This window comes from Bos indicus, chromosome 27 (genome assembly GCF_029378745.1).
Source record: "Bos indicus isolate NIAB-ARS_2022 breed Sahiwal x Tharparkar chromosome 27, NIAB-ARS_B.indTharparkar_mat_pri_1.0, whole genome shotgun sequence".
NCBI lineage: Eukaryota > Metazoa > Chordata > Mammalia > Artiodactyla > Bovidae > Bos > Bos indicus.
Genome location: NC_091786.1, coordinates 21,469,482 through 21,495,096, shown reverse-complemented (window position 1 = coordinate 21,495,096; position 25,615 = coordinate 21,469,482). Strand labels below are relative to the sequence as shown.

The 25,615-nt window shown below is 37.8% G+C and overlaps 1 protein-coding gene across 11 annotated transcripts in view; it reads left to right on the top strand.

Annotated features, from left to right (window-relative positions):
• TUSC3 (tumor suppressor candidate 3) overlaps positions 1-25,615 on the top strand; it is a 216,802-nt gene that overhangs the window by 125,395 nt on the left and 65,792 nt on the right. For 10 of the 11 annotated variants that reach the window (XR_011564409.1, XR_011564408.1, XR_011564407.1 and 7 more), the window contains exon 6: positions 5,353-5,442. The exons of the other annotated variant lie outside the window; for it this stretch is intronic. Coding sequence is in view for 7 of the 10 variants with exons in the window: in XM_070781297.1 (XP_070637398.1) it covers positions 5,353-5,442 (90 nt within the window). In the remaining 3 variants the exon portion in view is untranslated. The remainder of the gene's footprint in view (positions 1-5,352; positions 5,443-25,615) is intronic. 11 annotated transcript variants of the gene reach the window in all.

Below are 25,615 nucleotides of genomic sequence, written 5' to 3'. Positions count from 1 at the left end.
CCACCTTTACACACCATATGGTTAATTTTCCAACCCAGGGGCTCTGGATCTGGCCTTGCACTACTCACCAACCTTATCCGTTTCTCCTCTCCTCAGCAACTGTCCTTCAGTCCTCTTGGCTTCTTTGCTGTCTCTTAATACGCCGGATATTCTCCTTCAACACAACCTGGCTCACTGGCTCTTCCCTCTTTTCCCAAGTATTTTCCTGGCTTGTAGACATCTTCAGATGTCTGCTGAGAGCTCCACTGTCTTGAAGAGGCCCCTGCTGACCACTCATAAGTACTGCAATCCTTCTCTCATGACTTCTTTTCTCCAGTTTTCATTGTCTCTAATTATTTTGAATTTCCCTAGAAGCTTAAATCGGAGAAGGCAATGATACCCCACTCCAGTACTCTGGCCTGGAAAATCCCATGGATGGAGGAGCCTGGTGGGCTACAGTTCATGGGGTCGCTAAGAGTCAGGCATGACTGAGTGACTTCACTTTCACTTTTCACTTTCATGCATTGGAGAAGGAAATGGCAACCCACTCCAGTGTTCTTGCCTGGAGAATCCCAGGGACGGGGGAGCCTGGTGGGCTTCCGTCTGTGGGGTCGCACAGAGTCGGACACGACTGAAGCGACTTAGCAGCAGCAGCAGCAGTAGCTTAAGTGGTAAAGAATCTGCCTGCAATGCAGGAGACTTGGGTTCAGTCCCTTGGTCAAGGAAAACTCCCCCGGAGAAGGGAATGGCTACCCACTCCAGTATTCTTGCCTGGAGAATCCCATCAACAGAGGAGCCTGGTGGGCTACAGTCCATGGGGTTGGAAATAGTCAGATAAGACTGAGCAACTAACACTTTCATCATATAATTTAATTACTTAAATTTTTTTTTTTTTTTTTACTATTTTCTCCCTATAGAATGCAAGCTCCATGAAGATAGTGTCTCCCTTGTATTTTTGTTCTTTGTTTTATTCTCAGCTTCTTAAACAGACCTAGGGATCAAAGCCAGGTGTTCTGCATTGCAGGCATATTCTTTACCATCTGAGCCATCAGGGATGCCCTCTTGAATATATAGTTAGTTCTTGGTATATAAATGTTGAATGAGTGAAGGAGGAATGCCTACTTATTTTTTATGACTCAGGGAACATGTCACTTACTGAGGATCTTCATCTAAGGGTAGGGATTATTTTTACCTTATTCATTGCTATAGTCCTACTGTCCAGTGAATAATTGTCAAATGAGTAAATTAGGCTGGAAAGGCTTCATAGAAAACCATATATAGACCTAAATATAAAGAGGTTGGCTCCGTAGGAATCTTAGGCAGGTGTGGCATTAACAAGATGTAGCTGTAGCCACTGCCTACACCATGGATGGACCTGTCATCATCATACTAACCGAAAACAGAAATATACGGTATCACTTACATGCAGGATCTTTAAAAAAGTGACACAAATGAACTTATGTTTGAAACAGTCACCAGGGAGAAGGGCTTGTGGCGAGGGACAGACTGGCAATTGAGAATTGACATGTACACACTGCTGCATTTAACATAAATTACCAACAAAGACCTATTGTTAAAAAAATAATTAAAAAAGCTCAACTCCGAATCTGGGTAACCTTGTTCCTTTTTACCCTCACAAGCTTCTTCCTTATTCTTTATCTCATTGGGTGGCACTACTGACTGTACATTGTTCTTCAGATCGGCAACTCAGAGGTTAATTTTTTACTATTTTCTATCACGTCAGTCAATCAATGAAGTCTGTTGATTCCATCTCTTAAATATTTCCATTTATCTAAATTGCTCAATTCTGTCATTACTATGGAATTGTTCCCTTGATACCACTGTTCTCCATGGTATCCATGGAGATACCAACGGAACATTTCATGTAGAAATGGGCATGATAAAGGACAGAAATGGCAAGGACCTAACAGAAACAGAAGAGGTTAAGAATATGTGGCAAGAATACACAAAAGACCTGTATAAAAGTGGTCATAATGACCTGGATAACTGCAATGCTATGGTCACAAACCTAGAGCCAGACATCCTGGGGTCTGAAGTCAAGTGGGTCTTTGGAAGAATCACTATGAATAAAGCTAGTGGAGGTGATGGTAGAATTCCAGCTGAGCTATTTCAGATCCTAAAAGATGATGGTGTTAAATTGCTGCACTCAATATGCCAGCAAATTTGGAAAACTCATCAGTGGCCACAGGACTGGAAAAGGTTAGTTTTCATTCCAATCCCAAAGAAAGGCAATGGCAAAGAATGTTCAAACAACCACACAATTGCACTCATCTCACATGCTAGCAAATTAATGCTCAAAATCCTTCATGCTAGACTTCAGCATTATGTGAACTGAGAACTTACAGATGTACCAGCTGGCTTTAGAAAAGGCAGAGGAACCAGAGATCATATTGCTAGCATTTGTTTGATCATAGAGAAAGCAAGGGAATTCCAGGGAAATATCTACTTCTGCTTCATTGACTACACTAAAGCTTTTGTGTGGATCACAACAAACTGTGGAAAATTCTTAAAGAGATGGGGATACCAAACCACCTGACCTGTCTCCTGAGAAGCCTGTATACGGACAAGAAGCAATAATTAGAACTGGATATGGATCAACGGACTGGTTCCAAGTTGGGAAAGGCTTACGTCAAGGCTGTATATTGTCACTTTGCATATTTAACTTATATGCACAGTACATCACACAAAATGCCAGTCATTACAGTGCTTAAGTAATGACTTAAGCTGGAATCAAGATGGCAGGAGAAATATCAATAACAGATATACAGATGATATCACTAATGGCAGAAAGCAAAGAGGACCAAAGAGTCTCTTGATGCAGGTGAAAGAGGAGAGTGAAAAAGCTTCCTTAAAATTCAACATTCATAAAACAAAGATCATGGTGTCTGGTCCCATAACTTCATGACAAATAGATGAATGAAAAGTGGACAGACTTTGGATGAAAAGGACAGTGACAGACTTTATTTTCTATGCTCTAAAATCACTGTGAATGGTGAGTGCAGCCATGAAATTAAAAGACACTTGCTTCTTGGAAGAAAAGTCCCAACAAACCTAGTTCAGTTCAATTCAGTTCAGTTGCTCAGTTGTGTCTGACTCTTTGCGACCCCATGAACTGAGCACGCCAGGCCTCCTTGTCCATCATCAACTCCCGGAGTCCACCCAAACCCATGTCCATTGAGTCGGTGATGCCATCCAGCCATCTCATCCTCTGTTGTCCCCTTCTCCTCCTGCCCTTAATCTTTCCCAGCATCAGGGTCTTTTCCAATGAGTCAGACCTAGACAGTGTACTAAAAAGCAGATACACCACTTCATCAACAAAGGTCCATATAATCAAAGCTATGGTTTTCCCAGTAGTCAGTATGGATATGAGAGTTGGACCATAAGGAAAGCTGATTGCCAAAGAATTGATGCTTCTGAACTGTGATGCTGGAAAAACTCTTGAGAGTCCCTTGGCCAGCAAGGAGATTAAACCAGTCAATCCTAGGAAATCAACCCTGAGTATTGATTGGAAGGACTGATGCTGAAGCTCCAATACTTTGGCCACCTTATGGGAAGAACTGACTCATTGGAAAAGACCCTGATGCTGGGAAAGATTGAAGGCAAGAGGAGAAGGGAATGACAGAGGATGACATGACAATGGACTTGAATTTGAGTTAACTCTGGGAGATAGTATAAGACAGGGAAGCATGCTGTGTTACAGTTCATGGGGTCGCGAAAAGTCGGACAGGACTTAGCGACTGAACAAGGCATGGAATTGGCCACTCTAGTCTCACAAACAGTTGTGTGTATCAGCCTCCAAACTGATGTCTGTGCCTCAAGTTACACTTTCCCCAGTCTGTTCTCCACAGTGTGGCTAGTACCCTCCTTCTAAAATACAGACTTGATCATGCATTTTTCCACCACAGTTAGGAATATCAATTGAAGCAGTAAAAGAGAAGGAATATAGATGGGTAGAAGTAAAACCAGAAATATATATAATTTTAGTGCTGATTTAGTGACTACAAGGGTTTGATCCTCAAAAAATTCAGAACTCGAATTTTAGAGTGTCTACTAAAAACAAAAATGTCATTTGCTTATACTTTAAATATGTTTATTCACTAGGTACATCTTTCCCTGGATTTTAAAATATACTCTGCCTTTCACACTACTATATTATAATCTACAGGATATTCGACTTTCATATATTCTTTAAATCACTGATATGATCTTCTGTAAACAAGAGATATAATTTATTTTTCTCATAACAATTTCCCACTTTTTATGATGTTTTAGATGGTACATCATTCTCTGTGTCACTCTGGGCCTAGTATTCTAGTGCACCTTCAAAGTTTAAAGTGCAAGTATTCTGTAAAATCTTGGCTTTCAGAAATATCTCAATCTAGGCAAAGTCTGGAGGTCAGATCTGGCTTTTAAGAAGTTTGTGTTAAATTCAGAAGTATTATCAAGAAAATAGGGAAAGGATTCATATTAATCTTTATAATCTTGCTATATCATTTTCATTTTCTTCTGAAATGCAGTGGTTGCCAGGAAGTTATGAAACAGAATCTGGATTTATTTTCTGGGTTTAAAAACTCTCCATAATTTCCCCCATCCTGCTGTTTCCCTTTTGTATCCTCTTACCTGCTTTAGAAATTGTGCAGATCTAACATGTTTAGATCCCTAGTCACATTGCTTAGTCTGACCTTGAATCTTTGTTGATACATCTCAGCTACTTGCCAGAGGCAGGCAGCTCAAAAACAGTGAGCTGGGCAAGTTCTGAGACATTCAGAAGCGTTTTAACCTGAAGACACACTTTAGTCTAAAGATGCCCACGTTTATAAATTTAAGCATAGATGATTTAAACAAAACATGCTTTCATTTGAGTTATAGAGATTGACTGACGTCCAGTTTATACTCTCTCCTCTACCCTCTCCGTAATGCCTCAGATTTTTAAGATTAGTTTTCCAAATACAGCCTTTCTTGCTGGATCTAGCAGTTATGTGGTTTCTATGAATTATTCCTGGCTCTATCTAAAAGCATCATGTTTGATCTATGCTTTTAACTATGCTTTACCTCTGGTTAGGACATATGAGATTACCAGTCACCATGCCAGATGCTTTATATATGTTACCCAATTTGGTTATTAATATATGTCTTAAGCATAGTTGGTATCACCATTTTATAGATACCAAATCTGCCAGCAGAAGAATAAGTTACTTACCAAAGGTCCCATAATTAGTAAATGAAAATGCTTTTAACAGATGAGCTGATATACATGGTATTTGAAAGTAGTTTCATGACCATTTTTTAAAGATTGCAGTGTTCCCCCATTTCTTAGTTTGCATGGTATAACACTGTACCCTGTCTTTTCAGTGTATAGTCTTTGCTATGACTTCTGGCCAGATGTGGAATCACATCCGTGGACCACCATATGCTCATAAAAACCCACACAATGGACAAGTGGTAAGTGCATGTTCTAAGCATCAATATTATGAACTTGAATCCTGTTTACACGGCAGTCAGAAAGTTAATATTTAGTAAGAAAGAGTTTATTTGTAAATCTAAATATATGTTCCATTTTCTCATTCCTCCACTATGTACATACACACATGCACGTGTATGTAGATATATATATATATATGTGCATATTATTTTATGGTGAGGACTGCTTCAGCATAGATTAAAAAAATTCAGTGTACCTCCCATACCAAATATACACACATAAAGGATTTTTTCAACTTTGTAGACTGCTATGGCAATACTATGTAATGTCCAAAGAGGAAATAGAAACAGTTTTAACGAGCATCCCAGCATTGGTAAATTTAATTTAGTTCAGAAGAGATTAAATGGTAAATTTAATTTAGTTCAGAAGATCATTAAAAACTCAGGAAAACATTGTATTAGAATGCCAGGAACAGTCTGCCACAAAATTCAAAGTGAAATTGGCGTGCAGTTCTGTCAGTAGCAGAGCTGACTTTAGTAACCGCTACTGTCCTATTGCCTTCCCTTTCCACCAAAAATGGCCAGTGGCACATGTTACCATAGATCAGCTTTACAAAATACCATCTCTGAGGCTTAGTATTAGAGGTTACTGAAGATTATTAGCTGTTTTAAAATGTGCCTCTTTTCTCTAGCTTTTTATACAGATTTTTGAGGGAAGAATATAATGATACCCCTTATGTACTCATCACCAAGGTTAATTGCCACTTCATAACCCGTCGTGTTCCATCTATTCTCCTGCCCAGTACTCTTTACCTGCTGTAGGATTCTTTCGAAATAACTTACCAATATAATTTCATTTACACATAAATATTTCAATAGGTATTTATAAAAAATAAGATTATCTTTAAAAATCTAATGATAGCACCACACAATCACACATAAAATGGTAATAAAGTCTTAATTTCTGAAATTCGGTTCTGAATGGAATACTGTTATTCTGTGGCAAATAATCTTATGATTTCTCTATAAAGGTATAATGTAAGCTTGTGAGGTTTATTCTTCATTGCTTACAGTACTTCACATATCTTTAATATTAAAGAAAGCTAACAAATTATTCGTTTCTTCTTCCTAAATTGATTGTGACTTTCTTTGAACTTCTTTGTGGAACTGTAATTTAGGGATATAATTCATTTTATTTATTGTATTCTCCCTGGTGACTCAATTAGGTTTTAAGGGCTGGTTGCAAATAAGCAGAGTTGCAGTCACTGATACTACATATTATAAGAACCAGTTTGGTCTCATATTGTCGTCACCGTTTTCAGATATATTCTATAGGTGTCTAGGATATAGAGTCAAAGTTAGACTCTAAACCAGATATGCTTTTTGTTAGATGTACTATGTATTTTCGAAATCTGTCACTACTTAGAGAAGTAATTTGAGTATCTCAACTCTTCAGAATTAGATTTTACAGAAAAAATAATGGAAGTAATTATCAAGCAATAAATTGTCCCCTTTTCTTCAAGTCTTCCTGACTGTCCTTTTTGAGAATGTGGTTGTTTTCTCTGCCCTCCCCTAAATTATCCATACTCACTGTCACCCTTTCCTCTTTAAATTTTTTCTCCTTTATCACTTAAAACATGCTATATGATTTATTTATTTTGTGTTACATTTGTTTGTCTTTTGCCAGGACCCCAGTAGGATATAAGCACTTCACAAAATGATTTTTTTATATCTGTTTTAGTCCCTGATATATTCCTATTTCATAGAGAAGGGCCTGACACAAAGATTTGATCACTATGGTGTCAGTGATACTTAAAAGTATAAATTTAGGAAATCTTATATTTTTATTCCTGTCTCTTAATATTCTTCTAAAATAATATTCCTTAGGTAAAAATAAATAAGCACTGCTTTTTGTTATTGTTTATTATTGGCTAATATATCTGAAAAATAACCTCCTCATGAAATGTTTTAGCTTGTGTAGGGAAAGAAAATACAATTTTCCCTCTACTGTTCTGACTCCCTCTTTGGCTGAGGTCCCTGTAATAAAAGAGAATAACAAGAGAAAACCAAATCTGTTAACGTGTATACCTCATGTATACATGGAAGATACTCAGGATAAAAAAAAAAAGACCACCACTCAGAAGTGGCTTAGACCTCAGGCTTAAGTACAAGCTTTGGTTAAAGACAGAAAGAAAAGTACTGAGGGAAAGTCAGTTATGTGGAGGTGACCAGGAAAAAGAAAGATTAAGTTTACTATGCAGATAGAATTTAGTAGGTACTTTGCAGTTGATAAGGAGCTAAAGTTGTCTCCAGGGGTTAGCCTTTGTCCTTCCTGGTAGAGAAAGAAGAAGGGACACCTTTGTAAATTTAGGTCCTGTTTTTAGGGAGCTGGGAGAAGACAGAGAACTTTTCTTGTATCTGCTTTATCTCATCTCTGCTTTATCTCAGTGCCTTCAGCTTAAAATAAATTCTTAGGCCAAAGTGGGATATTAGAGTGTCATATGCTGTCATCCTTCATTCTCACTGTCATCTTCTTAGCATTTCAACCTTTACTTTGATAAATCATGAAACTCTAATCCCTTTACATGTAGTTTATTGGAGTAAGCTCCAAAAGCTCCAAGTGCTGGAGAGCTTTCCCTCAGCACTAACAGTGACATCAGCATGGATGCCATCTGTTGCTAACTAAACATATGCTGGGCACTAGACTTCACAAATGAGTACTTTAGGCATTAGATGCACATTGCTGAAGCACATTGATTATAGTTAAAATATCAATATATGCGGACCTAAGTTAACTCCAATCAAGTGGGAAATCCTCAGTAGCTCTCCATTAATACTCCCATTGTAATCTTCATTTGCATCCTGAGACTCTGCTTTGCAAAGAAAGAAACTCCATGTTAGTGTATTTGTACTGTCCCTTGTCCCCTATATATGTGCTGCTTTTGGTTCTTCCATTCCCACCCGGAATTTCTATCAAAACATGCTCATCGTCAAACACCACCTAATTTGCCCATCCCTCTGAAATGCTTTATTTAATTACATTAGAAATTCTTTTTTCCTTTACCTACTTATAAACATGTAGTTATCCCATTTATGTATCTTACTTACATTAGTCAAATTCTTACCATTGAGTTTCTTTTAAGTTGTTTTTCATCTTTACACTTACATACACCTGGTCCTCAATAAATGTTTTCTTAAAAGATTGTAAAGACACTAGGAGATGTTTTCTTAAACTGGATTATCTTAATTCTTTCAATTTATTTTTTCTCACTAGTCAGAAGAGTAATAGGATCAACATGTCCCTGTTAATTTAGCATAAACCAGTTAGTAACCTTAACATGGTAGGAACATTTATTTAAGGTTCAGATTAGATTGGAAAGAAATCTTCTCTGTTGATTTAGACAATTTTTTATCCTGTTCCACATTGTTGTGTTACTGTTTTGTAGGTAGACAGTGGCATGGCCAGTAGGTAGAGGTCCTGTGATGGCCCAGAGGAACACTTTACCTTCGTATGTTAATGAAAAATACATACATTGAAAGTGCATATAACTTTTAATGTGTATATTTTAGCTTTTCAGGACCTTATCTTTTCAGCACCGTATCAGAAGTTACAGAAATGATGAGACTTATACTTATAACCAAGATATTCAAAAAGATGAATTTCATCCCAAACTCTCCACCCTCTTCTGTTTTAAAAAATATATTTTTTCTTCTATTTGAATAAAGTATTAGGATTGAAGGGAAAAAAATCATGAAAGTCTTGGAAATATAGGAGGCTTCTTGGTACAAAATCAGTGCTTAAATGTGCTCTTGGCCAGAGATGTGGATCCAGTTTTAGACTGATGTGAGATGTTAATTACTAATCAGTGCAGACAAAGGCAGGTTAAAGGGGCAGGTTAAAGTTGTCCCTTGGTATATAGCTTTCTACTTTTTTTAAATTTTAACATATTTTAGAAAAACATCCCTTCCTGTATTCTTGTATGCTTAATGTCAACGTATACTGAAACAGAAAACTGTGGTTTAAGTTTTATTTTAATGAATTGATCTGCATAATAATGTGTTTTCCTGTTACTGAACAAAATAGAAGATTAACTTTGCTTTATAACATCAAGTGGTTACTGGCAAAGAATTATACTTTAAACAATGCTTGTCCATTAGAATAATAATAGTGAATAGGTTTTTTTTTTTTAATAACACTTCACTTCAGTCCCTCAGTCCTGTCCCACTCTTTGCGACCCTATGAATCACAGCACTCCAGGCCTCCCTGTCCATCACCAACTCCCGGAGTTCACTCAGACTCACGTCCATCGAGTCGGTGATGCCATCCAGCCATCTCATCCTCTGTCGTCCCCTTCTCCTCCTGCCCCCAATCCCTCCCAGCATCAGAGTCTTTTCCAATGAGTCAGCTCTTCACATGAGGTGGCCAAAGTACTGGAGTTTCAGCTTTAGCATCATTGCTTCCAAAGAAATCCCAGGGCTGATCTCCTTCAGAATGGACTGGTTGGATCTCCTTGCAGTCCAAGGGACTCTCAAGAGTCTTCTTCAACACCACAGTTCAAATGCATCAATTCTTCTGCGCTCAGCTTTCTTCAGAGTCCAACTCTCACATCCATACATGACCACTGGGAAAACCATAGCCTTGACTAGACAGACCTTTGTTGGCAAAGTAATGTCTCTGCTTTTCAATATGCTATCTAGGTTGGTCATAACTTTCCTTCCAAGGAGTAAGCATCTTTTAATTTCATGGCTGCAGTCACCATCCGCAGTGATTTTGGAGCCCCCCAAAAATAAAGTCTTGACACTGTTTCCAATGTTTCCCCATCTATTTCCCACAAAGTGGTGGGACTGGATGCCATGATCTTCGTTTCCTGAATGTTGAGCTTTAAGCCAACTTTTTCACTCTCTTCTTTCACTTTCATCAAGAGACTTTTGAGTTCCTCTTCACTTTCTTCCCTAAGGGTGATGTCATCTGCATATCTGAGGTTATTGATATTTCTCTGGGCAATCTTGATTCCAGCTTGTGCTTCTTCCTGTCCAGCGTTTCTCATGATGTACTCTGCATATAAGTTAAATAAGCAGGGTGACAATATACAGCCTTGACGTACTCCTTTTCCTATTTGGAACCAGTCTGTTGTTCCATGTCCAGTTCTAACTGTTGCTTCCTGACATGCATATAGGTTTCTCAAGAGGCAGGTCAGGTGGTCTGGTATTCCATCTCTTTCAGAATTTTCCACAGTTTATTATGATAGATGTGCTTAAATTTCAAGATACAACTTGAAAATTAGCACTCTCCTTCTTTGGTAATTTCTTCATATTTTAACCTATATTTCTGAAAAGAAATTACCATGTAGTATTTGCATTTTTGAGAATAACTATAATTAGGCTATTTATTTCTTTCAGTGGTATGGAATAAAATGACAGAATGAGTATCTTATGAATATTTATATAGGAATTTTGTAATTTGACATTAATTCTTGATGACCAGTGCACATTTAGTGGAGTAAGGTATATGAAACAGTATTTTTATTGTTTTTCATACTTGTAACATAATTGAATAACCATTTATATTTTAAAGATTTATTTTTAGGCAGGTACTACACATAAATAACAACTAATTGAATTCTAATTTTTGTTCATTTTTCCTGAATTAGTTTTTAAAATGTTTTGCTTCAACTATTTGTCTTAGATGGTTTGAGAAACTGTATTAAATTGTTTATAAAGAATTATTTCAATGTTAAAGTGAATTAACTTTGTTAATACTTTAAAATTATATTCAGAATGTCTCTATGGTTTCTAGAAATAGTTAGGGGATTTTTTTCCCCCTTTTTCTGAAGTTGGTTTCTAAATAGAATTCTGAATGATGGTGAGTTCTTTCATGCTGGACTTTTAAAATATGCTGTTTTTCCTGTGGGAGTTTTTAATGGGTTTTGGCTTTTTATGTCTAGTTTGATACCTTTTAGGCATAATGCTGTGAGATCAGAGAGCAGATATTTTACAAATGAGGAAAAATAATAGTCTAAGTAGTAGAAGCCAGAATTAAAATGGTGGATCTCATAATGTGATTGAGAGTCATTCAGAGACTTAAGTTGATAATATTTTAAATATTTTTTAAATATTTTTTAAATATTTTAAATATTTTTATATTTAAAACTGTAAATATTTTAAAATACATATTTATAAAGTTTAGACATAAATATTATTAATAGTAATGGGTTGGTATTTGGTCCTTGATGCTAAAATCTATTTTAAATTTTTGACAGAAATTCCAGGAAGTCTTAGGGCCCTGAGCAGTCTATGAATTCAAATTGGTACCTACTATTTTCTTTTTTTTTTTTTAATTTTATTTTATTTTTAAACTTTACATAATTGTATGAGATTGACTAATTAAATAAGGGTGAAATGTCATGAAAGCTCCATAACCTTGACAAACATAATGCTTTTAAATAAAATGACCTGGTGGCTCAGAGGTTAAAGGGTCTGCCTACAATGGGGGAGACATGGGTCGGGAAGATCCCTGGGTCCAGAAGATCCCCTGGAGAAGGAAGTGGCAACCCACTCCAGTATTCTTGCCTGGAGAATCCCATGGACAGAGGAGTCTGGTGGGCTACAGGCCACAGGGTCGCAAAGAGTTGGACATGAATGAACGAGCGACTTAATGCCTAATAATACCCTAGAGGTTTAAAGATACTGTTTTTCTCTATTATCTGATTCCTCTCATTATTCTTTGAAATATGAATTTTGACTTTTTCTTTCAGCTTTTGCTTTTGAAGTTTCTGATCTTAAAATTATTAATAAGTTCTCATTATGAAAATCTAGAGTATTATTTAAAAAATAGGTATCAATAAATGCTACCTCTTTGTAGTTTTCATGTCAAAGAGAGAGAAAGCACATATTTAAGCAAACTGTCTTCTTATAGGTAATAGATTAAAGAGAATGCTGTTGAAACAAACTGTAAAGTTATGAGAAATAGGAGATGCAAAACATTCAATGCCAGGCTTGTCATTCATACTATAAGCAGAAAAATTGAAAAGCCACTGAGAACTGAATGGCCTGTTCTTTCATCAATAAAATACCATATAAATACCATACAAAACCTACACACATACACACAGTTTAACACAGAGAATGGGTCTATGTACATTCCTGAGACCACCTTACGTGTCTCTTGTGAAACCTGTATGCAGGTCAAGAAGCAATAGTTAGATCCAGACATGAAACAATGGACTGGATCAAAACTGTTAAAGGAGTACGTCAAGGTTGTATATTGTCACCCTGCTTATTTAACTTATATACAGAGTACATCATGCGAAATGCCCTGCTGGATGAAGCACAAGCTGGAATCAAGATTGCCAGGAGAAATATCAGTAACCTCAGATATGTAGATGACACCACCCTTATCAGAGATACCAAAGGAACATTTCATGCAAAGATGGGCTCGATAAAGGACAGAAATGGTATGGACCTAACAGAAGCAGAAGATATTAAGAAGAGGTGGTAAGAATATACAGAAGAACTGTACAAAAAAGATCTTCACGACCCAGATAATCACGATGGTGTGATTACTGACCTAGAGCCAGACATCCTGGAATGTGAAGACAAGTGGGCCTTAGAAAGCATCACTACGAACAAAGCTTGTGGAGGTGATAGAATTCCAGTTGAGCTGTTCCAAATCCTGAAAGATGATGCTGTGAAAGTGCTGCAGTCAATATGCCAGCAAATTTGGAAAAGTCAGCAGTGGCCACAGGACTGGAAGAGGTCAGTTTTCATTCCAATCCCAAAGAAAGGCAATCCCAAAGAATGCTCAAACTGCCGCACAATTGCACTCATCTCACACGCTAGTAAAGTAATGCTCAAATTCTCCAAGCCAGGCTTCAGCAATATGTGAACCGTGAACTTCCTGATGTTCAAGCTGGTTTTAGAAAAGGCAGAGGAACCAGAGATCAAATTGCCAACATCCACTGGATCATGGAAAAAGCAAGAGAGTTCCAGAAAAGCATCTATTTCTGCTTTATTGACTATGCCAAAGCCTTTGACTGTGTGCATCACAATAAACTGTGGACAATTCTGAAAGAGATGGGAATACCAGACCACCTGATCTGTCTCTTGAGAAACCTGTATGCAGGTCAGGAAGCAACAGTTAGAACTGAACATGGAACAACAGACTGGTTCCAAATAGGAAAAGGAGTACGTCAAGGCTGTATATTGTCACCGTGTTTATTTAACTTCCATGCAGAGTACATCATGAGAAACGCTGGACAGGAAGAAGCACAAGCTGGAATCAAGATTGCCCAGAGAAATATCAATAACCTCAGATATGCAGATGACACCACCCTTAGGGCAGAAAGTGAAGAGGAACTCAAAAGCCTCTTGATGAAAGTGAAAGAAGAGAGTGAAAAAGTTGGCTTAAAGCTCAACATTCAGAAAACGAAGATCATGGCATCCGGTCCCACCACTTCATGGGAAATAGTGTCAGACTTTATTTTTCTGGGCTCCAAAATCACTGCAGATGGTGACTGCAGCCATGAAATTAAAAGACGCTTACTCCTTGGAAGGAAAGTTATGACCAACCTAGATAGCATATTCAAAAGCAGAGACATTACTTTGCCAACAAAGGTCTGTCTAGTCAAGGCTATGGTTTTCCCAGTGGTCATGTATGGATGTGAGAGTTGAACTGTGAAGAAGGCTGAGCGCCAAAGAATTGATGCTTTTGAACTGTGGAGTTGGAGAAGACTCTTGAGAGTCCCTTGGACTGCAAGGAGATCCAACCAGTCCATTCTGAAGGAGATCAGCCCTGGGATTTCTTTGGAAGCAATGATGCTAAAGCTGAAACTCCAATACTTTGGCCACCTCATGCGAAGAGTTGACTCATTGGAAAAGACTCTGATGCTGTGAGGGATTGGGGGCAGGAGGAGAAGGGAAGACAGAGGATGAGATGGCTGGATGGCATCACTGACTCAATGGACATGAGTCTGAGTGAACTCCGGGAGTTGGTGATGGACAGGGAGGCCTGGCATGCTGTGATTCATGGGGTCACATAGAGTCGGACACGACTGAGTGACTGATCTGATCTGATCATTGGCAGCAAGTGGAGAGAAATTAAATAGCCTCTTGATGAAGGTTAAAGAGGAGAATGAAAAATGAGGCTTTAAAACTCAGCATTCAAAAACAAAGATAATGGCATCTGGTCCCATCACTTCATCACACATAGATAGGGAAATAGTGGAAACAGGGACAGAGTTTATTTTCTTCAGCTCCAAAATCTCTGTCGGTGACTGCAGCCATAAAATTAAAAGATTCCTGCTCCTTGGCAGAAAAACTATGACAAAGCTAGGCAGTATATTAAAAAATAGAGACATTACTTCGCCCACAAAGTTTGGTATAGTTAAGGGTATGGTTTTTCCAGTAGTCATGTATGGATGTGAGAGCTGGACAGTAAAAAAGGCTGAGCGCCAAAGAATTGATGCTTTGAACTGTGGTGCTAAAGAAGACTTTTGAGAGTCCCTTGGACACCAAGGAGATCAAACCAGTCAGTCCTAAAGGAAATCAACCCTGAATATTCACTGGAAGGACTGATGCTGAAGCTGAAACTCCAGTACTTTGGCCACCTGATGCGAAGACCCAGCTCTTTGGAAAAGACTGTGATGCTGGGAAAGATTGAAGGCAGGAGGAGAAGGAGAGAACAGTGGATGAGATAGTTGGATAGTATCACCAATTCAATGGACATGAGTTTGAGCAAACTCTGGGAGATTGTGAAGAGAGGGAAACCTGGCGTGCTGCAGTTCGTGGGGTCTCAAAGAGTCAGACACGACTGAGCAACTGAACAACAGCATTCCTGAGATGATACCATAAAGATGACAGTGAAACAGAAGTAAAGAGAGAGTTTCAGGGTTAATATGAAGGCCTGATACATATCTGCCTTCTTTCTTGTTAAATACTGATAGAGATTCATCAAAATGCAAAGCTAGAAGCAGAATTACAAAGTAAAGCTAACTAAGCCCAAATCATCCCAAAGCACAGGAGGTTGTTAACTATTATTATTCATATAATATTAACATCTGAATTTATTGAAATGGACATTGGCATATAGTTTCTTTGTGCTTCTGAACTTCCTCAGAGTTGTCTTTTAAGTTTCCATCAGTATGCTTACATCTATTTTACTTCACATGTCCTATGTCTCATCTTACCAGAGGTCTGTTGTTCTTCCTCATGCTATCAGGATTGTATAGAGCTATTAGTGGGATGGGTGATAGTCGCTCAGTCGTGTCTGACTCTTTGCGACCCCGTGGACTGTAGCCCACCAGGCTCCTCTCTCCATGGATTCTCCAGGCAAGAATACTGGAGTAGGTTGCCATTTCCTTCTCCAGGAGATCTTCCCAACCCAGGTCTCCAGCCCAAACACAGGTCTGCGGCATTGCAGGCAGATTCTTTACCACCTGAGTCACTATGGAAGCCTGGGAAAGACAAGCTAAATGTAACAGATTCCATTGTTGGTCCCAAACATGAAAAACAATGGTTCTTTCTGTAAAACCGCATTAAGTAATGTTTCAGAAGGATTCGCTTCATGCCTATTGTTACTTCTTTCACTTCCACAAAGTTATAAAGTATTTTTTGTTTGTTTTTAATAACTTTGGAACCCTATAACGTTAGATGAATGTTACCAGGACTTCAACTTTTCCTCATTTGTAAAATTTCAAGGTAGGTTTAAATGGTTTCTGTTCCGACGCCACATTAAACTCTACTGCCCTTATAGCTGTCTGGTGAAATAGTCGGGGATGTTTGGGCTGTGGAACTATGCATCATACCACAGGGGATGAATTCCCACCCCCACCCCCTGCCTCGGGACCCTTGGTAGTTTCTGGATTCTTTGGTTGTCGCAAGGTGGGGGCACGTGCTCTCTACTGGCACCTAGTGTTCAAGGCCGAGCATGGCGCGCAGCCTCCCGCAATGCAGCGCCAATGGCTCACAGGGAGGAAGCACCTGGCCCGAAGGTCAGCGTTGAGAAGCCCTGTTTCAGAGCTGTGAGAACCCTAAATATAATTTTGTCCTTATTTTGCATCCCAGAAAACCATCCCATATAGCATTTATACCTAAAATATGACTTTCTTTAAAAAATTATTTTTTTAGAAATCGAAGTAACCCTTGAGTGCATAGGATCACACTGACCCAATGTTTGGGATGGCTGTGTATGTTGAATTCCGTCACTAAGTATGACTTATACGTCAGTGTTTAGGCTACAGTTGTTTCCTTTAATCTGTCTTAGTAAATAAACATGGTTTAACCTTGGACATTTTGTATATGCTTAAAAAGAGGTGCTTACATAAAAATGACTCTCAGGCCCACAGAGTCATTTTTATGTCTTTGTCCTGAAGTGTCCAGCGAAGAGAAACAGAAGGAAAGGAAACAGGGTTGGTTTCTTCCCAAGTTCTGCCTCTTACCAGCTGTGTCCTTGGGGGGGAAGTTACTTGGTGACTCTTTTCTTATATAAAATGAGTCTAATAGTGCTCTTCTTACCTTGTATTTGTGAGATAAAATATGACAGTAGATGTATAAGTACTTCTCAAAGTTGAAAACACTCCAGTCTTAGTTTGGATTCCTCCCAAAACAGACCCCAAGACAATAACTGAGTTGAAAGTAGTTCATAGGGAGGTGAAGGAAACGCGGGCAGGGGGTGGGAAATTGAGTTCAGGAGGGAACGGCGGTCAAAAAAAGATGCTTTATCCCAGCAGTGAGCGTTGTGGGTCCTGAAGCCTAATACTGCTTGGGGGTCTCTGGGAGCCAGTGCAGAACACACCCAGTGATTTTCCTGTCCAAGTGGTGAGGGGACCTAAGCTCTACACCTGCTTTTATCAGTCACTCGTTGAGTGCTGTTTCCTGGAGAAGGCATTACTTGCCCGCACTGATGGACCTCAGGTATTAAAGCCCCCCAGACACAGAAATGCAGGTGCTGCTGGGGGGAGTCAGGCTGGGTTGCCAGGTGGTGCCCTTGTAGATGGCTTGTACCACTGCTTCCAATAATGTGCTAAGTTTATTCTTTGTTAGTAGATTCCAAAGCAGAGGAGAAAATCATGAAGAGGGCTAGTTTTCAACTGGTGTTTTTAATATACCATTCTTTGAAAAAAAAAGAATGACAAATAATAACAATGTCTCACCAATTATAGATAACTTTTAAAATCAATGTAGTGTTTGTCTTGTAGACAGTCCTCTAGGGAAAAGTATAAAAATATATTCACACTTACAAATATCTATCAGAAATGGTTTTAGCCTATTATTTGTTCCCTTATAGAAGATTGGTTACTGATGCTGTTAAGGGGGCCTGTGTTTTGCATTGTATTGTCCGGAAAGGGACAGCTTGCAGTCTTCTCGGCCATCTACCCACACTGCTCATTTGCCCTGGGATCAGCATATATATACTCCTTGGGAAACACTGGGCAGAGTGGTGCAGAGTTCATGGCCATCAACAGAATCAACATATAACGGGCCTGTGTCAGCTCTGAACTTCTGATTTAGCTTTAATAGTCCCGTTTTCTGACTGAACTGAGATAATTCGATCAGACAAGCTTAAAAGACCGAGGCATATGCTGTTGGGTCTGCATTTAGCTATCAGCTTAGCAAATATGTACTTGTAAGGCTGGTGACCGTTCCCATTTTCATATATTAATTGTAAAATAAAACATGTCTACAGGATCTAAAAATGTTATCAGAGTTTCACTGCATTGAACTGAAGTGTAAATGAATACAAAGAATGGAAAGAAAATTAATAGTGCAGGCAGTGTGGTACTGTGCTGATTTGCCAGTTTGTTTTGTCTGTCATTATTAAGTTGCTATATAGTGGCCAAGTCAAGTACTAATGGTCTACTTAACAGCATGAAAGTCATCACAAAAACAGCCATTACTGTGTAGCTAAAGGGAATCTATATAACTGTATGGTTACATGGAACATTAATACAATTGCTGCTAAAACAACAACAACAAAAAAACAATAATCTCAAATGACATACATTCAGCAAAATAAAGCTTGTGCCTAGATGATAACCCCTACCATAAACAAATGTACTGGTCTCTTATTTTTAGGATTTGGCTTTTAGCTGCTGCCTGAGGAATGCTATGGATTTACCATATATACTGCCAATATTTCACTGTATTAGACTTCAGTTATGAATGAAACCAAGAGCTGTGTTCTACATGCATGTGCAAAAGCATTTTGTTGCAAAAATGCATGCTATCATTGATGATAACGTAGCACCTTTTCTGTGTCTCGGGTAGTCTTAGTAGTCTCATACTTTCTCCAGTGCTGCACACACACTCTCATGCCTTAGAAATTCTGCATATGCCACCTCTTTGAGGAACATATGTTTAGTCCTAAATTGAAAAATATATAGGCTTATTTAAACTAACACAGTTAATCTGATCTAGGATATTCAGTAGTTTTATTCCCATCTCTATACCACCAGCAAAGAGAATGTCAACATGTAATGACAAATTTTAAACAAAAATATCAGAAAGATAATATAAAGGTATGCAGAAAACTTCCAGTACAGTTTGGAATTGCAATTCTGCCTTTTCATGTATGTACTCCTTTATTTTCCCATCCAATAACTGTTTGTTGAAGGCCCATTAAGCGGCAGGTACTGTATTTGCCCTTGCAGTACAGCTGCATCCCAGGACTGATAGACCAGTGGAGAGATGCAGCGTGAGTCTAGTTCACCCCATGTCTCCGTCAGTAAAGCTTTGCATTGTATTAGAAACTGAATTGTTTTACATTGTTGCCTCAGTTCCCTGGTTGCTGTGACCTTGCATCTTTTTTCTTGACAAGCTTTGCCTTTTTCTTTCTTTTGGTTTTTAACATTTTTTGTGTCTAGTTGGCCATTGGTAAAGGTCCTTGCCTTTGTCTTTAGCATCCGTTGCTTCTCTCTGCTGTCTCTATACCTGGCTTTGACTTTCATCATCAAGTATGCATTCTTGATACTAAATTCACTGATCTACACCACCTTCTGAAGCCAATCCAAACTGTTCCTTTACTTTCTTTTAATTGTTGGTGCTAACAATCCTGACAGTTAAGAAGGGCCATGTGAGTGATTTGTGGAGAAGGAAATGGCAGCCCACTCCAGTATTCTTGCCTGGAGAATCCCATGGACAGAGGAGCCTGGCGGGCTACAGACCATGGGATCACAAGAGGCAGACACGGCTTAGCGACTACACCACCACCACCACCACCACCACCACGTGATTTGTACCCTCCCTGTCTATCAAAACATTTCACACATGATACATATTAAATAAAAATAAATCTGAATAGATAAATCTTTCTTTGCAAATAGAAACTCAAGCTTATTTTCAGTCTTTCAAAAATATTAACTGTGTCTGGGAAAAATGTAGTTTCCCTCCTAAGGTTTGTTTGTACTTTGTAATTAAAACCTTTAAAGCACATACCCAAAGGGATTATAGAACTACAAAATGAGAGTGTTTTACGATGTCAGACTTCATGTAACACTGAGAATCCAGAATAAATGTGATTTCAGAGAAAAGAGTAAAAAAGCAGAGGCAAGGAGAATTGACTCACACACAAAGAAAGGGATGTTATTTGCTGACTGGTTGGCATTATTTAAATTTTTTCCACTTTTGGTAGATTTAGTATATTGTAAAGAATAATGTACTAAATAAATAGAACCCTGTGGTCATTAAAAAATACGGAAATTATTCTCATACTATCAATAAAATTGAATTAAATTAAATTATATTAAACATAATTCATAATAAGCATATATATTCTAATTTGAAAAAAAGCATTTAGGGTTGTATCTCTCCAACCTCAAAATAAGAGCATGTAAATTTCAGTAAATCAGAATATGTCTTATTCATTGTGTATTTTCCAGTATCATTATATTTTGATTCTCTAAAATGCCAATCAATGATTTAAAAAGAATTTTTATAAGCTTGCATGAAATTTAGTAGTCCAAAATTATTTCAGTATTCATATTCATATCACCTTTCTATATAAAGATTAGGAGCCATGAGAAAATTTGTGTAAAATTTAAGTATTAGGTTACATTAAAAGAAGTTTTAGTGTTTCTATATGTTTAATGTTTCTTCCCCATAAAATCTTAAGCACTACATCAAATGTGTCACATATACTTACCAAAACAGAGAATCAAAATATACTTGGTCCCTCTTATATTAAAAAACATGGCACAGTGCGATTTGGTCACATATGCTAAAATTTGTGAATGATTAAAAATCGTAAGAGAAGGAAACAATAGGTCTGTGTTGGAGAAATGCACCACTGTTTTGGAGACATCATGCTAAATATTTTGAAGTAACAATAAAATCATTGTCTCTCTCTCTATGTGTTCCACTTCCTGCATTCTAACTTATTTCTTACCTCCCCCTAAATATTATTATTAAACTTCTGGTGTCATGTTAGCTAAATAGTAAAATAGCCCAAAGAATAGAACTCACGTAGAAAAACCAGTCTGATATATTTGTTAAATTCTTGTTAACAATGAAGACATTGCACATTTTCTTTTACTGTAAATATTATCATTGTGGAATGGCATTCCTCCTTTTCTATACTTGTAAAACCCATGTTGTTTTTTTGAATGAAGTCTTTTCTTTTTATCTTGGATGAATATGGAGTTTTCCAATTCTGAATGGCCATGGTAGTTATTTGTCGTATTCATTTTTTTCAATCTTAAATATTTTTGCATAATCATGTCCACTCATAAAATGAAATTACCTTAGACACAGAATTGGAATGTTACTTATCTTTGTAATTCTTTTTTTTAATAAGATTTATACAGACTTGAATGAATGAATAGAATGAGCCAAAGAACAGTCACACAAAATGATCAAACCTGATGGATTCTGTACATTTTATTCTGTATTTGGGCTGATAAGGCTGTCTGTGTTCTAGCTATTTATAACATGTCAAAGGTTTTTTTTTGGCCTGTTCTTAGGTTACTATGAGAAAATAATGCTTTAATTTTGTTCTACTCACTCACTAGAAGACCATTGACTGCATATAGTATACAAATGATTATTTATGAAATTATTTGTAGCTATATAATTATATCTAATAGTCCATTGGTAATTTACTTATATGGGTTGTAATTGTTTATTCCTTACCTTGCTAAAATTTAATCTATTTGAAAAATTTGGACTTGTCTGACTTGGATTTATTGTGTATTAAAGTACAAAGTATACAGTGAAATATTACTCAGCCATAATGAAGAAAATTGAATCAGTTGTACAGAGGTACATGAACCTAGAGTCTATCATAGTGAAGTCAGTCAGAAAGAAAATGAAATCTCCTATATTAACACATATACATGAAACCTAGGAAAATGGTACAGATGAACCTGTTTGCAGGGCAGAATACCAGATGCAGAGAACAGACTTGTGACACAGCAGGGGGACAAGAAGGTAGGACAGATGGAGAGAGTAGCACAGACGTACATACACGGCCGAGTGTAGGCAGACAGCTAGAGGGCAGCTGCTGCATAACAAGGAGCTCAGCCTGCTGCTCGGTGACCACCTAGAGGTGTGGGGTGGACGCTCAAGAGGGAAGGGGCATGTGCATACTTCCAGCTGATTCACGTTGCTGTACAACAGAAACCGACGCAACATTGTTAAGCAGTTATCCTCCAATTAAAAAAGAACAAAAGGACTCACAAAAAAGTATATACCATAAAACATTTTAAAGCAAGTTTTTAAATATCGCTTGCCTCTACTATAATTTCTGATCTTTTATCTCTGAGTGTAACTTTTAAAAGACTGTGTAATTTAGACTACTCTAAGCCTCATGCTTAAAATGAATTCTATAACAGATGTACTAGCAGAGTTGCTATGTTAATAATGAAAAGGTGCTTTAATTCTCTCCTGAAGAAACACTTACTGTGAAAAGCAACATTTTATTTCTGCCAAGAAACAGAAGTACTGTGTCCTACATCAAATCTTGCAAGAATCCTTGAAAAGCTCTGAAAGTTAGGTAACATTATAGTTTTCTCTCATTCAAAGATAAAATAGTATTTTTTTTTTTTTACATAAAGGGAACATTATGAAATAAGCAGTCACTAAATTTTATCTGAAATTTGATTTGCAATCTATAAACTTATTAAATCTTTAACAATTTCAGGTTTAAAATGTAAACTGTAAATCATCAGGAATGCTTTTCCCATTATATGAAATTGTAACACACCACTGTGTTCTTTTTTTGAGGTACATACCTGTCAGGTTCAATTTAATTGGATATGCAAACTAATACCTAAGGTTTCTTCTCGTTTCCTCAAAATTATATGGTACATGTTTTTTAAAATTTTAATAATACCTAAAATGTGTAAGATAGCATATAGAATGCAATACCATTTTATTGTTCTTTAGAAGTCCTCCAACTGATAACTTCATACAATCTGAAGCCTCACTTGAAAATGAAAAAAAAATGTCTCCATTATTATATATGTGATAATGTCAATTTAGTCACTCAGTTGTGTCCAAATCTTTCTGACCCCAAGGACTGTGGCATGTCAGGCTTCCCTGTCCATCACCAACTCTCGGAGCCTCCTTAAACTCATGTCCATAGCGTCAGTAATGCCAGCCACCCATCTTATCCTCTGTCATCCCCTTCTCTTCCCACCTTCAATCTTTCCCAGCATCAGGGTCTTTTCCAATGAGTTGGTTCTTCGCATCAGGTGGCCAGAGTATTGGAGTCTCAGCTTAAACATCAGTCCTTCCAATGAATATTCAGGGCTGATTTCCTTTAGGATGGACTGGTTTGATCTCCTTGCAGTCCAAGGGACTCTCAAGAGTCTTCTCCAACTCCACAGTTCAAAAGCATCAATTCTTTGGCGCTCAGCTTTCTTTACAGTCCAACTCTCACATCCATACATGACTACTGGAAAAACCATAGCTTTGACTAGACAGACCATTGTTGGCAAAGTGATGTCTCTGCTTCTTAATATGCTGTTTAGGTTGGTCATAGCTTTTCTTTCAAGGAGCAAGTGTCTTTTAATTTCATGGCTGTAGTCACCATCTACAGTGATTTTAGAGTCCCCCCCCCAAAAAATCTCTCACTGTTTCCATTGTTTGCCCATCTATTTGCCATGAAGTGATGGGACCAGATGCCATAATCTTAGTTTTCTGACTGTTGAGTTTTAAGCCAGCTTTTTCACTCTTCTCTCTCACTTTCATCAAGAGGCTCTCTAATACTTCACTTTCTGCCATAAGGGTGATGTCATCTGCATATCTGAGATTATTGATATTTCTCCCTGCAGTCTTTATTCCAGCTTGTGCTTCATCCAGCCTAGCGTTTTGCATGATGTACTCTGCATAGAAGTTAAATAAGCAGGTGACAATATACGGCCTTGATGTACTCCTTTCCCGATTTGGAACCACTCTGTTGTTCCATCTCTGGTTCTAATTGTTGCTTCTTGACCTGCATATAGATTTCTCAGGTAAGGTGGTCTTGTATTCCCATCTCTTTAAGAATTTCCCACAGTTTTTTTTGTGGTTCACACAAAGGCTTTGGTGTAGTCAATAAAGCAAAAGTAGATGTTTTTCTGGAACTCTCTTGCTTTTTCGATGATCCAGTGATAATGTATGGCACCCAAATTGTTGAAACTATTACATTTCAAAATAACATTTGCTATTAGGTTGTTATAGTATCTAACACTATTTTCATATTTAAGATATTTTTTCAGTAACTTTCCATTTTCATATATATATAAAAATGAAGTAGTTTTCAAATATTTTACTGTGATAGCCTTCATGATATTCCTAGACTGCTTATATTTAAGTTTTGATGGCCAGAAACCATTCTTTTTCTTTAGTTTGCTTATTGAGTTAATATATTGAGTTCTGAAAGCATGGATCATCTTCAATATATTTTATAATAATACACTGTAAATATAACTAACAATTATTTAACTATACTTTCTCAGTGAGTTATAATCTGTACTTCATTAACTCATTATTAAGTCATTACTAAAGACATTCTCTAAAGAAAGTTTTTTGTCTTTTTTTCCAAACACTTAAGTTTGCTGTGGTTCTAGAAAATTTCAAACTTACATAGCTCTCTTTTTCTTTTTTTTTTTGTGCTATTTCATTAATGCTAATAAAATTCTAGACAACCTGGATTTAAGTCTCCAACTATCAAAATCTGCATTAATAGGAGTAGTAACATAATTAATGACTTAAAAGTGCAAATGGCAACGTAGCAAAACCTGGTACCCCAATCCCTCATGGGTCCCCATAAAAATCAATGATTGGACAGCTATCCACAAATAAAAATTTCTCTGGAAGACCTAAAAAGTCCATTTGGCAAGTTTTAGCAACACAGTCGAACAAAAAACCTGCGAAAATCTCACTAGAAGGAAAGGTTTCATTTTGCCTGCATCACTCCATCCCTCATGCTGGCATTGTTCAGCATCAGGAAGCAACTTCCCAGCTAGAAAGAATTCCTCTAACCAAAAAAGGAAAAGCAAATAGTTTCTTCATCCTTTTGAGGCCCTTTGTAATGGTCTGCTTCAACTTTACCCCACCCATAACAACAAAGCTGAGATTTACAGAGCCAACAAAATCAAGGAGGAAAAGCAGAGGCTATTACCAGCACAAACGCAGTGCAATGACTGCGTTTCACAGAGACCAGCTTTGAAGACAAACTCAGCAGATTTTGCCACTGACAGAGTCAATAGCCAGCACAGCCACCAGGGACTCCTTGAACATTCTGCTATCTTCCACTCCAGGGATGTTTCTGTTTGCTTACACTAGCCACCTGAGCCCCTCCCCACCCCTGCTGCAGCCCTGAAATTGCATCAGCAGTCATCACGGTCCTCTGCATCTGCACAAGGGTAAGACATCAGCAGTCTTGAGTCCCTCCCCAGCTTCCGAGGAACTTGGGAGCCATGTGGGCAGTTAGTTCAGGGCTCTGCCGTGCAAGTGCAAGCCTAGATTCCCTGCTAATTACCCCTACCACCAGGTCCAGCGACCTGAGTAGAAGCAGCACTCGGTCTGGTCCCCACCACAGACGCAGACACGCGCACACATACGTACCTGGTGCTCTGGACCACTAGACCCAGGGTAACAGCAGATGCCATTACGCCCCACCCGTGATAACTTTTTCTGTATTAAAGTTAGTTCATGAAGTCTGGAACGGTGACTGCTTCTTAAAAATACTTAGTCATCTATGCAAGTCTCCAGGAAT